This window comes from Nicotiana tabacum, chromosome 23 (assembly GCF_000715075.1).
Source record: "Nicotiana tabacum cultivar K326 chromosome 23, ASM71507v2, whole genome shotgun sequence".
Taxonomy (NCBI): Eukaryota; Viridiplantae; Streptophyta; class Magnoliopsida; order Solanales; family Solanaceae; genus Nicotiana; species Nicotiana tabacum.
In genome coordinates, this window is record NC_134102.1 from 116,419,409 (window position 1) to 116,433,275 (window position 13,867).

The following is a 13,867-nucleotide window of genomic DNA, read 5'->3' on the forward strand; positions in this document are numbered from 1 at the left end:
CATCGCGCGGGTACTAATACTAATTCTTAACTAAATACATTATTAACTACTTATGCCTTGTGACTTTTTTCTAGGCTGCCACTTGACTTAAGGAGATGATTTTTTTCTCTCCTTTTAATAATATATATATATAAAAGATAACTACTTATGCCATGTGACTTTTTTCTACGCTGCCACTTGGCTTAAGAAGATGACTTTTTCCTTTCCTTTTAATAAGATATAGATTTGACATGAATAATTTTTTAAACAGTTTCCTTATATTTGTTTGCATTCTCTCTAATTAACTACTAAACTCTAAATTAAAACGATTCTTTTAATCTACTTGTACTCATCTTGAAATATAAATAGAGTAGGTCATTTGACAACAAAGACTGGATTGGGACCGAATATAGATGGGTAAATTCACAAACAACCACTTACTAGTAATTAAAAAATAATTATTTTTGTGGAGTTTCAAATTTCGTGAAACTTCATGACAGTGGCTATTTTTAAAAAATATGATCTAAAATGGTGCTATTTCTACAAAAGTGGACCTCATTATTGGATCCGAATAGCTGGTGAGATAACCCGATTTGAATCCAAATTTAAACCGAAAGAGCTCGTGGATCAAAAAACCGTTTAGGGTTCAGTAATAGGGTTTAAGGGTTTTCAGTTTTCCCATTTTCCCTTACTCTTTCACATTCATTCTCAGGGATATATGGTAAGACCTCAATTTTGTCTTCAAATTTTGTTCAAATTTTCATTTCAACTTAAGTTTTGAATAATTATTCGAAGAATTTTCTCTCACAGATGCAAAATATCTGATGCATCAACGTATAGTAATTTCCAGTCATCGGGTACTGAAAATTACTTCATTTTTTTCACCAAAAATCAGTGCTTTATTTATCCCACAATTGAATATTTGTAGCCCTAGAAATAATGTGTTCACTGTATTTAGTGCATATATGTACACTTCCACACACACTAATAGGAGAGCACCGGACCCGAATGATCCGGCCACCTTAATGAAAGAAGATGGTATATCACTTTGTTGTAGAATGTGGATTGATAGTTTTCGAGAATCCGATAAAACAGTGACTAATTTAACTGATTATTTAAGGAGGTTTGAATTGTGGGTATTGGCTTATCAAAAGGTTTCTGCTGATGATACGGGTGCGTATATGCCCCGGAACGCGATAACGCGTTCGGCACTTGAGGATTTGTTGGCCTTGAGAAATGCAGTTCTTGATAATAGGTTTAAGTGGGGGGCTAGGTTGGAGTTCTTCATTAAGTCTCCGAGGGATAAGACTGATTATGAGTCGTTGTCGAAGAGGAAGATTAAAGCTATCTTGACTACAACACAGCCGAGCCCATTTCAAGATAGGGTTGTTCAGGAAGTGTTGTTTATGATATTGGAGCCAGTTTATGAGGCTCGGTTTTCGCAAAAGTCATTCGCTTTTCGACCTGGAAGGACTGCGCACACGGCTTTGAGGGTTATTAGGAGAAGCTTTGCGGGATATTTGTGGTATATAAAGGGAGATTTAAGTACGGTTTTGGACGGGATGAAGGTTGGGATGGTGATAAGTGCGTTGATGAGGGATGTACGTGATAAGAAGGTAGTTGATTTGATAAAGGCTGCATTAACTACTCCTGTTGTAACTAGCAGACCTGATGATGGTGAGAAAAAGAAGAAGACGAAAAGAAAGTATCAGAAAAAGAGAGTCCTAGCAGATGATGAGCCGAAGCCTGATCCATACTGGCTGGAATCGTTCTTTGGGTTTGCTCCAGAGGAGGCCGCGAAAGTTCCTTCATGGGGTCATTGTGGTATACTCAGTCCGCTTTTGGCTAATGTTTGCCTTGATGAGTTGGACCGCTGGATGGAAGGTAAGATCCAGGAGTTTTATCGGCCTTCAAAGAATGATGTTATTTGGAATAGTCCTGAAGGGGAAGTAGAACAAGGAAATACTTCTTGGCCTGAATTTGTTCCTACGAGTGGGCCTGACAAAACCAGGAAGATTGACTACATCCGTTTTGGTGGTCACATTCTAATAGGGGTAAGGGGACCAAGAGCAGATGCTGCAACACTAAGAAAGCAATTGATTGAGTTCTGTGATCAGAAATACATGCTCAAGCTTGATAATGAGAGCCTTCCTATTGAACACATAACAAAAGGTATTATGTTTCTTGATCATGTATTGTGCCGTAGAGTAGTCTATCCCACACTTAGATATACTGCTACTGGTGGGAAAATCATTAGTGAAAAGGGTGTAGGGACACTGTTGTCTGTCACAGCTAGCCTGAAACAATGCATTAAACAATTTAGAAAGTTGAACTTTCTCAAGGGAGACAGGGATCCAGATCCACAGCCATGTTTTAGAATGTTTCATGCTACTCAAGCCCATACAAATGCTCAGATGAATAAGCTTTTGACCACAATGGTGGAGTGGTTCAGATATGCTGATAATAGAAAAAAGATTGTTAATTTTTGTTCTTATATCATTAGAGGTTCACTTGCTAAGCTCTATGCTGCAAAATATAAGCTTCGGTCACGGGCAAAGGTTTACAAGATTGGTTCTAGGACTCTAAGTCGTCCTCTGAAGGAGAAAAAAGGACAGTCACCAGAATACCATAATTTGCTGAGGATGGGTCTGGTGGAATCAATTGATGGTCTCATGTATACCCGTATGTCCCTCGTACCTGAAACTGATTATACCCCTTTTCCAATGGCTTGGAGGCCTGATCATGAGAAGGCACTGCTTGAATATATAAAGCTGAGTGACCGAAAAACTCTGGATGAGCAACAGAACTTTCTTAAAGAACAAGGTCTGATTTCACCTCAGGATTACATTTCAATGCTTGTTTGGAACTACAAAAGAAACGCTGTTCCAGTAGAACAGAAAAGTTTGTTATTAGGCACAGGTGAGGAAAAAGATAATGAAAGAAATGAAAGTGATGAAGACGATGAAGAAGGGGTTCATGCAGCTGAAGTTTAAGCTAGATTAGTACTTTTTGGAAGTCTTTTAGACAATTTTTGCCAAAGATTTTATTGTACTGAACAAACTTGTGTTACCAAGCAAAGAATACCAGCTTGTATGTAAGTATATCCAATTATATAAATTGAGATTGTTTTCCTGTTCTCCATCTCTGCTTTCTGTTTAAGCTTCAGTGTCAGCTTCTACAAGCAAAGTGTATATTGTTATGCTGCTTATGTATTCATTATAGTCTATGAACTTGTCTGCAACCCAATACCCTATATTTCTCCTGGAGAAAGGAGTGAAATAAATGGGAAAAGAAAGAACCTGAGAAACGGTTTAACAAAATACTTTTACTTTTCTCTGTAAACATATTATATTGTTTGAATTAGCTCCCATATTGATCAAATGATTCTTCAAGAACAATCAAATCCCTTGTGATATATATTTACTATGTATTGGCATTGATCTTAGTGATAAGAACCGACCAGTTAACGTCTTTGTTACTTCCATTGCAATTATGCAAAGAGAATGGAATCTTTTTAGTATATGGACAATGGTTGGCAAACTTTAATGTCCATGTGCAGATATTTTTGTGTGCCTAGGCGATGTTTGGCTCTTATAAGTTATATTTAGTTGGACATTTTCTGAGTAAACATCCACTCTTTTGTCATCGGTGTTTTTCCTGGTTGGTACCATCATTGTACTTGACATAGAGAGTTCCTAATGTAAGCATCTTTTATTTATGGGAACCAACACTTCATTTTCTCTGCTTAGTAATGATACTTTTGCTGCAAACTGTGTTGTTAAACTTGAAACCTCTTTCTTATGCTCTGTATTTAGTCTATTGGATCAAACATCTTATTTTCTAACACTGGAGGAGTGTTGTTTTTTCTTTTTCAGATTTTCAGTAACTGCTTTTATGATCCAAGTTCTTCTACTTAAATACCATTGTGGCTTAAATACTGGAAGGATGGAGCAGATTGTTTCTTCATTTCGTTTTATGAAAATCAACCACTTTAGTGTTCATTTTTGTCTTTTCAGCACGTTTATTTTGAAAAGCTAAATAAAGTTTGGATAGGTTTTGGAAAAAGGTTTTTGATAATCTCTCTCTTTTGGAGAAAAGAGTTTGTGCAAGAGAATGTGTCGATAATTTTAGCTTTTTGAAGTTTGGTGAGGGGAAGAAGATTTATGGTTCAAAAAGTGCCTCAAAGCACTTCTCCACCCAAAAATTACTTGGCAAAAATCTTTTTGTAAAACCTTTAGCAAAACAGGTTTTTTTTAAAAACTTCCAAAATTTAAAAAATGTTCATGTCCAGACACCTAAATGGTTTTCAAATGGTTATTCTCTTGCTTACAGACACAGTGTCACGATGGGAACTTTTTCCTTCATCCTTTCTATAATCTTTATTCCCTGATTTCCTGTGAATGTTGGGTATGATTTAAATTAGTACATCTGAAAATCTGCTTTATCTTGTATTGGTCAAATGGGATGCTTGAAATATGTTATAGCGAGATTTATTGCACCTTAAGGCTGTGTCGAATCACTGGCCAATCACTACCACAAAAAATGAGAAGCTATAACATTCTTTTACCATTTTCAATTAAATATATGCTATTAAAAAAAAAGGACCTGTTGTACATCATTCAGTGCAGGTGCAAATGAGAAACCTAATGATTATCAAAGAAGAAGAAGGAGATGCTAGACATTGGCTGTGATTCTGCTATTTTAGGTGGTTTAGTTTGTTTTTCCCCCCTACATATCTATATCAGCGCATGTCTTGGGAACTAATCTGCAGTCACCATCTAGTGAAGAGAATATTGTAAGTTTAGATCTTTGCTCGTAGCATAATTTTCTATGCTAGTTTTCACTTGTTCTGTCTTTATCTGTTAGGTTGTGATTATCCCTTAATAATTGGGAAAAAATCCAATTATATTGGCTCTGAGAAGCCAGACCAGTTTGGACCACTGTAAGTACCTACTGATCAGTACAGGTGCTTGCATTGTTTAGTTCATCTTCGTGTCTCAGGCAGTTCATTGGTGGTCTTTCAACAATATATCTTTATGAATGCAAGAATACCCTGCCTTAAGTTGTCATACAACAACAACAACCCAGTAAAATCCCACAAGTGGGGTCTGGGGAGGGTAGTGTGTACGTAGACCTTACCGGTAAGTTTTGTCATAGTGTTCGGTAATTTAGCATTGTGGAAATGTTCTGATGGTGTATGCTTTTCTGATTAATGGACTAGCAAATGTATCTTTTTGTTTAAACACTGAAGGTTGTATACCCCAGTTACATTTTCTTCTGCTTTGACTAAATTTTCTTGCTAACAAAACCTTGCACCGTCTTTGTCACAATTGTATGTTTCATCAGCAGTATAATTCATACTTGATTACATAGTTCTGTTTTGGTTCCATTTTCCTTTTCTTCCCGAGTTCACCTTTATTTGACTTCTAATTTATGTAATGTTTTAAACTACATATAATGTGCAAGTACGCTTGTTGGGGGAAAAGGAAAAGGGGGAACAGGGGCAACAAGACTTGCTGATTAGTATTTCTACAAGAACTGTAAGCAACTCTTTGATGTCCCATGCAGTACACAACTGGTAGTTGCTGCATCTTAAGAAGATACATTAGGTAGATCAGAAGGGACAGTGGAAACTTGCTTAATGATGCACCAGGATATGTCACTCAATTGGTAAAGATTGTAGTTCTCCTTTGCTAGTGGTGTCAACTCTCCTTTCTTCTCAGTGAACTCTTCATCACACGTCGATGTCGCGTCCATAACTGTCCTCATTAGTACATTTGCTGTATTAAAATGCTTAGACAAGAACGCGCCAAAAGCATCCACCAACATTGCAATGGCATCTGCGTAAAGTTCCAAACAGTCTCTTAAGCAGTCCATAGCAAAAGGATCAAACTCTTTTCTATTAAGCAACTTCTCTATGGTCGAAATCGTTTTAGTAGCATTTTCTAGAGCCAGCTCCATTGCTATGATTCCTATTCCTTGTAAGTTGGTAACATGAGTTACAGGAATTACTTGAAGTGAAGTAACACAGAAGTTGTAGTTAAAGTCTGCTGACTCATCTGAGCATTTTTTGCAGGTTGAGTTGATCAAGTCTACTACTGGTGGGGAAATCAGGTAACAATGTGTAGGAATAAATAGTAAGAATAAGCAGCAAAGTGAGAGGGAAAAGAAAGAGCAATGCCACATTATTTTGGAGTTTTAACCTGTTTTGCTCTTTTTCACGGTTTAAATATTTAAAAACTAGACTCGAAGATCTTTCATTTGATAGGTTGTACACCATATAACTCTTTATATATTCCGAGAGTTTCTAAAGTGCATCAAAACATTCTGCCAAAACTGATCCACTAGCCATATTCGATTCATCATAACTTTCTGATAGAATATCCAAATCATGAATGGTTTAACTTTCTGGAGACTAGAATGCAAGGGCTCAACTTTCATGTTTTGCACTTTTTCTGATACCTTATATATTTCAGTATATGAGTTTCCAAACTGGACTCCTCGCACCAGAAATTTTCTGGACTGTGTACACCAATTTGAATACCTATTTAGTTTTGGCGGAATGGCTTCCTGGCTACTTAGACTTGTAGGGCATTTGAAAGCCGATACATGCACTTTAAACTTTCCCATTTGAATACTCCAAGTTCACGGAATGAGTACTAATAGATACATCAATTGCGTTGACATGTACAACATGTCATATGCTAGACTATTTATTACTTGACATGTGTTATTTGCGGGTCCTATTTTTAAATAAATAATCAGCAAAAAAGAAGTTACAAATTAAAAAAGAAAAAAGAAAGAGAGGAAAAAGATCTAACACTTCTCTACTACCCCAGTAACCCGTACCCATCTATCTCCCTTCTTCTCCGTTCACCCACCTCCATTCTTTTCCTTATTTTGATTCTTGTTCTTTCTCTTTTTCTTCAATGTTCTGTTTCTCTCTTATTTCTAAATCAAATTCACAACACCACTATGCTCATGGTTAGACTAGAAAAAATTAATTAATTTTGGAATTTCAGAAAAAATCAATAGGAATCCATGGTTTTGAAACAATGGAGGCCGCCCAATACTATTGCAAATATCTGTCATTTTTTGTGTTTTGACGAAGATGAATTCGATGATAGGGTTTTCTTCAGACCATTGGTGATTTAGAGTGGTGAGTGCTTTTTGACCACCACAAAACTCCAATGGCTACCACCTCCACTTCGCCGGCAACCAATCATATAACCCCATTTTTTTCTAGAAACTCCAAAATCATATGATATAAGTAAAACTATACAATCTTCATATCAAAATTAGCCGGAATTAAACTATCTGATGCTCTCTCTCTCTCTCTCCTCGCTTAAGTTGAAGAGAAGCAAGAGGGCGAAAATGAGTACCGACATGCTAGGGGGCTTTTTTTCCTTTTCTTTTTCATTTTTTAATTTTTTTTCCTATTGATAAAGTATTTTCTTTAATCAGATTATTGCATTCACGTGCATTTTCTGCGTGATTGACACGCATTTTGTCCACATCACATTTGTCACTGCCAAATAGGCATGGTCAACGACAAATGTGTTTATTAGTTAATGGAATCATGAGTTCAAGTGTTCAAAATGAGAAAGTTTAAAGTTCATTTATCAGCTTTCAAATGCCCTACAAGTCTAAGTGGCCGGGAAGCCATTTCGCCTTTAGTTTTTCTGCTTCAAGATCTACTGCCACATAGATTTTTTGTGAGGTTGTTTCGGAGATTTTACAAAAAGGATCTCCGTGATAAAACTTTCACATTCCAATGTACTCTTATTAAATGTTACAATAATGATGATGTTAAATTGTGTGACCATTTCGTCAAGTTTAAAATGTTAAACATATGGCATTTATTTATGTGAGATGACGTGTTTAGATCTTATTGTTAAGGAAAAAGTAAATCGTCAAACATTAGGGTTTTTTTATTTTGCGTTTTAGCTAAGATTATTTAGCTAGCGTTTGGAGATAAATTTAGTTAAAATTTGAAAAAATAAATTTTTGAAGATGAGATGAAAAATAATTTTTGAAAGTTAAAATTGTATTTGGACATGCATTTTACTTGAAAAGAATATGAAGTTCCGTGAGTAGAAAACTTCAAAACTACTTTAGAACTGTTTTTGGAATTTGAAGATTTTGTTTTCAAGATTTGTCAAAAAATGGTTAACATCTATAAACAAACAGATATTTGAAAACAAAATTTGAAAAAAAGAGAGTTTTAAAAAAAAATAAAAAAATTAATGAATCAAAGAAACAAGAGAGCTCTTCTATCATATCATCCTTTCGAAGTTGAGGTACACCTTATGGCTTATGCATGCACCTTCGTCTTGGTTGTCATAACATTTATCTTTTCACAAATTTTTCATGCTTGAGTGAGATTAAAATAGTAATCTTTCTTAGTAAAATTGTAATAAAATTGGTTGATTAGTATAAAATTGTATTGCTTAAGGACTATAGTACTTTTCCCCCTATTTGGTGATCCTTCTCTGTTGTGTAAGAAAGAAGAGTTTTATTATTCATACTATCAGATAATTTAAAGGGTAATTAAGAAATAAAATTTCATAAGAAAATGAAATTAGTACTTCCAAATAAATAAAGCAATTAATTTCTGCCAGTAGATATAGTAGTTAATTAAATAATCCAAGAGAAAACGGACACAAGTATATACTAGAAGTCTACAAATAAAATAAGAATTAAGGCAAAGGAGAACAAAAAGTTCATAATTCCTATTTTCTTAGCAATCTGGAACCTCCCTTTTCTTATTTTCCATTTTTTTGTTCTATAAATCAGTTGTAATTCCTCAGTTTGGTTGAATATCAGATTATCGTTACATTTGGTAAATATGGATCCATTACACAAAACCAGTGAGTACTACACAACTAATTTACAGTAAACAAAAGAAGATCATATTCATATTCAGATTGAAAGATCATTTCTAAACCTCCTCCTCCTTCCTCCACCGATCACCAGGTCGATCTCTGCTCTTTTTCTCGTGTGATCTCTTCCTTTTTTATTAGTTCCTTTTCTTTTAACGTAAAATTAATCATGTCATATAGGAAGGGGATAATCAAGAATTTAGACGTTGTAAGTTCTGAATTAGAGATGTTAAAACTTATATTGTACTCCGTGTACACTAGTTCAGCAAAATATTTGTCAATAGCCATAGTTGGCAACTTGGCATGGATTTATATATAGCTTTTTTGAGCCGATGCAATTGCTTCTACTGTCTTCGACTAACCCGTATATGTGTGCGTGTATATATAATATACGGAATAGATTTTGAACCCCTAACTATAAATTGTTGTCGTCTATATATTTTTTGTTTATGTTGATGATGGTACAGTTTGACACGGAAGAGCGAGCTAAAGCTAATGCCATTGCTAATGAAATCCGCCATTATTATGCTCGTTTCCGCCACTGCCATATAACAACAACAATAACAATCCAGTATAATCCCCCATTAATGGGGTCTGATGAGGGTAGTGTGTACGCATACCTTACCCCTACCCTGGGATAGAGAGGTTGTTTCCGATAGACCATCTGCTCCCTCCCTCCAAGAACTCCCCACATTGCTCTTGGGGTGACTCCAACTCATAACCTCTTAGTTGGAAGTGGAGGGTGCTCATCACTAGAGCAACCCACTCTTGTCCATCCGCCACTACCATAAGTTATTTTTATTTTTAAAAAATTTAAATCTATTTCCTACTACTTGCTTAATTAGCCATCTATGTTTGTTACTTCTGGTTAAATCCTAAACGAATTTTGAAGGGGAAAAAATAGTACTATATATTATTTTTGCTTTAAATCCTTTTACTAACGTAAGTAATACATTATTTATGGGTATTGACTTGTGATGAATGATTAATTAGGTGCCTTGAAGAAAAGGGAAAAGACTCGGAGTGCGAGAAGATTAAGAAGGCTTGCAAATCGTCTTGTCCTTCAGAATGAGTATGCAAAAGCTTCAATCTAATTATGAGAATTTATCTAAAGTTATCTTTTGACACATTTTTCTTAAGTATATATATATGTCAAGAGAGTTCATTCTAAAGTTGTATGAGAACTTGAATTTTCCATATTGCCGCTTGATGTTCTTCTGCACTATACATATATACTAATGAAGTGGTATTGGTCTGTGCTTGTGCAGATAGAGAAGTGGCATGAAGAGAATGTGGTTCGAACTCGATAGTTCCGATTGTTGGATCCATTCCATATGTGAAAGAAGAGAAGTTTTCTTTTGCTTTGAAAACTTTAAACCAACCAATTAACACGGAAAAGATTTGAGCAGACTTTTATGTTGATGTCATTACATACATCATCATGGGTATTCTGTAACTATAAATAAGTGCCTCTACTTTCATTTGTAATCACACCAAAACAAAGATAAAGAGAGTAATTTACACAGTAAGAAGCAAAATACCCTGTGAAGAAAAATATAAAGAGTTTGAGCGGTATTATATTGAGGTGAAAAAATCAAAAGAGGGTTATTTCTTTTGAGTGTTTAGTGGTCTTGAAGTATTTTATTCGGTACCATGTAAAATCCTTACTATAGTGAAATCAGTTGCTCCTCTCGGACCGTGATTTTTCCCTTATTCAGAAAGGTTTTTCACATAAAAATATCGGTGTCCTTATTTCTCTTATTATTACCGTTGGTTACAGTATTTTAGTAATTCGCATTTATTATAATCGTATACCGTGAATATTATTTGAGTGGTTTATTTCCAACACCAATTCCACCGAAAGTGGGGCTTTTTGCAACAATTTGTATTTGTACTTCTTATTTCTTTAATTTTTGGCAATAATTTAATGAAATGAACCATGAACTATTTTGTCTTCTGTACGTGTTAGTACCTTACATTGGTATAGGCTAACTTTTCATTGAGTCTGCAGCTTATTAGATGTTTTTATCATCAATATGGACAAGTGTGGTTTTGCCATAAGAAAAGCACGTCACTAGCTAGCTTGGTAATTAAAGATTTGCATATTCAAATTGTGAAAATAATGGTGAAAAAGACGACGTGCCTCTCCTTTTCCCCCATTCCTAATAGTTACAGATAAACATGTCTCAAGTAGTGGTGTAATAGTTACAGATAAACATGTCCCGAGGATTTTTGAGGTCTCATATGTCGCTGTGTAGTTCCTTGAATCTGGTTGTTAAATATTGGCTATTAAAAGTGTTGATTCCCCCTCCTCCCCCAAAAAAATTTAGGGGATTAAAAATGTTCATATATTTACGGCTTGTTTGGATGGTTGTTATATATCGTTTCATAATGTATTGGGTCGTATTGTATTGTATTGTATCGTTTGACGTATATAATGTTTTAATAGATTGTATTATTTGTCGTCGTTTACGATATCATGCACCAACAATATAAAGAATAAACTTGTAATATTATAATGAAAAAGTGAGATATGAGGTAGAATTATTATATAAAAAAGTATGATAAAGAGTAAAATAAGATTATTTAATATTTTAGAAAGGCAAGATGAGAGAAAAAAAATAAGGTAACGACGTGACCACACCAAATTAACCGTTACATAAATGACATTTTTCGTCGTTACGTAACGATGAATTTAACGATACGATACAATAAAATTTAAAGAATAATCAAAACAAATATTGTATTTAAAGTAACGATATAATACAGCAGGTAGCAACCTGTAATACCCGGTATGTAAAATAAGGGCATAATTATCCTTTAACTATAACTTAATTGAAAAAGACAAAAGAGGAAAATAAGATAAATAAACAAGTAATTAAATAATAAAAATAGGTGGGTCAAAGCCCACCAAAAGAGGAGTAGCGTAACTGGAAACTAGAAAGAAGTTTTGAGTCTTTTTTCTTATAGGATTTTAGTACAATAAAAAAGAAAGATTTGGGGGAAAAGGGCACGCAACCTTGCCGCGTCTAAAACAAATCTATACAAGTGGGGAAAAAGGGAACGCATAAAAGGAACAAAGGAGAAGAAGAAGAAAGAGGCTCGATCCAAACTTTAAAAAATTCTAAATACGAACTGATTTTTATGGGCAACAATGATATTTTAAGTTACGTATGATTCCTATGTCAAGGAAAAGAATTTTTTCTTCTTTAACATTATAGCAAATAAACTATATGAATATTTTTTTAAGAAGATACTGGACTAGTTTTGGTTATTTGAGAATACCGAGATATTCTGAGAGTTGGGTATACTAGTTGATCCGTAGAAAATAAGTCATGTCCCGTGGAATGAAAACAAGGAAAGAATTAAGTTCAACGAAATTTAACCGTCTATACTGGTGCTCGTGGAGTTAATAAAATAGATTGGTTTTGTAACAATATAGGTAGTTGAAAAAGTTGAACGAAGTGCTCGCAGCGACAAGTTCGATATTTCTATACGAGTACTGTGAGTAGTAATCTTACCGCAATTTGTATTTTCATAACCTGCATGGTTTATACATTATTTTTGAAAATAAAATGTGTTACCGAATGTTTGAAATTACATATGGGACAAGTCCTTTATTTGATATGGTACTGAATAGTTAACTTGAGCGGTTTACAATTATTTAAAATGTTCTTGCTGTTACCAGACATGTTTTACTGTTACTTGAGATATGATTACCGTTACCGAAATTGAAATACATGATTTGATAAGAATTAAAATGCACTGTACTATTTTGGAAATGCTTTTATGTGAATATTTATTGTTTACAAAGAAAAGTATAGCTGGGAAGAGACTTTGAAGGATCCCATAGCTAACGGCGGGTTCGTTACACCTGGTGCATCTTGTATTTACAGATTACTGATTACAGTTACAACCCTCGCTAATGAGAAGGTAGAACTAGCATACAGTTACAGTTTTCCCTTGAGTAGGGACCTACAGTTATATTTGACTCCTTTTACGAAGGGGTCCACACAGTGATACAGATTACATGATCCTTTCTTGAACTTCCCAAACATAAGATTTGATATGACAATATTTACAGAGTTTATTACTTAATTGTTAATTGATTCCTGCTTACATGAATACAAACAAGGCGGATTGTTGTTACCAATTCTGAAAAAGGGCATTTATTTCATGATATTTTATGATTATTATACAAGCATATTTTCTGACTTGTCCCTATCAAAAACGGTTGTGGTTAAATATTATTACTCACTGAGCTAGCGACTTACTCCCCGCTATTATTTTTATAGAGATAGCAGAAGACGCAGGCGAGGATTCCGTTAGTTAGAGTACACGAGTTGGCAATTCCTGGTGAGCCCCGTATTTATTCGCGTGGGCAAAGATTATTATTTATTCGTTATAGTGTCTTTCTTAAAACTCTTAGAGTCGCTCCATAGTCATTTTTATGAGTCATAAATATCCTTTTATTGATGTAGACTTGTGATTCGTATTAGACTATTATTTCGTTTACTTGGAGATGAAGTTAATATTATTGTATTGGAAATATTTCGGGAACGAGGATATGACTTGTTTGGTCGATATAGGTTGGTTGTGTTATTGATTTATGAGACATGTTTATTTTTGGATAGTCCTAAAACAGGGAAAACTCTGTCCGATTTTCTATAAATTACCGATGAGACTTACTTGGGAACACTTGCTCCTAAGCGCCGGTCATGATCCCAAATTGGGTCGTGACACAACCATCCAAACAAGCTGTTAGGGGATTATTCCGAACCTAACTTAAATATATATAATATTTTTTATCATTTGTGGTTTTATTTTGATCAAGTTCATTTTGATTCAATCAAATTGTGGACTTGTTGGTTATGACTCGTCTAATGACATCATTTTGATGTAGCACAGTGAATTTATCACTCATTATAATGTAATTTTTAAGTTAATCCTTTAATAATTTTTATAAAATCATTTAAATTATCATATGACTGTAATTAGTTCTATTT

The 13,867-nt window shown here is 34.5% G+C and overlaps 2 protein-coding genes across 2 annotated transcripts; one reads left to right on the forward strand and one right to left on the reverse strand.

The window, feature by feature from the left end:
- Positions 1-609: 609 nt before the first annotated feature.
- On the forward strand, positions 610-3,118 carry LOC107763138 (nuclear intron maturase 2, mitochondrial). Its single transcript, XM_016581582.2, has one exon. The coding sequence runs from the start codon at positions 804-806 to the stop codon at positions 2,970-2,972; it is 2,169 nt and encodes a 722-aa protein (XP_016437068.2). The 5' UTR covers positions 610-803; the 3' UTR covers positions 2,973-3,118.
- Positions 3,119-5,409: 2,291 nt separating this feature from the next.
- Positions 5,410-6,191, reverse strand: LOC107763139 (putative invertase inhibitor). Its single transcript, XM_016581583.2, has one exon. The coding sequence runs from the start codon at positions 6,163-6,165 to the stop codon at positions 5,572-5,574; it is 594 nt and encodes a 197-aa protein (XP_016437069.1). The 5' UTR covers positions 6,166-6,191; the 3' UTR covers positions 5,410-5,571.
- Between the last annotated feature and the right edge of the window lie 7,676 nt (positions 6,192-13,867).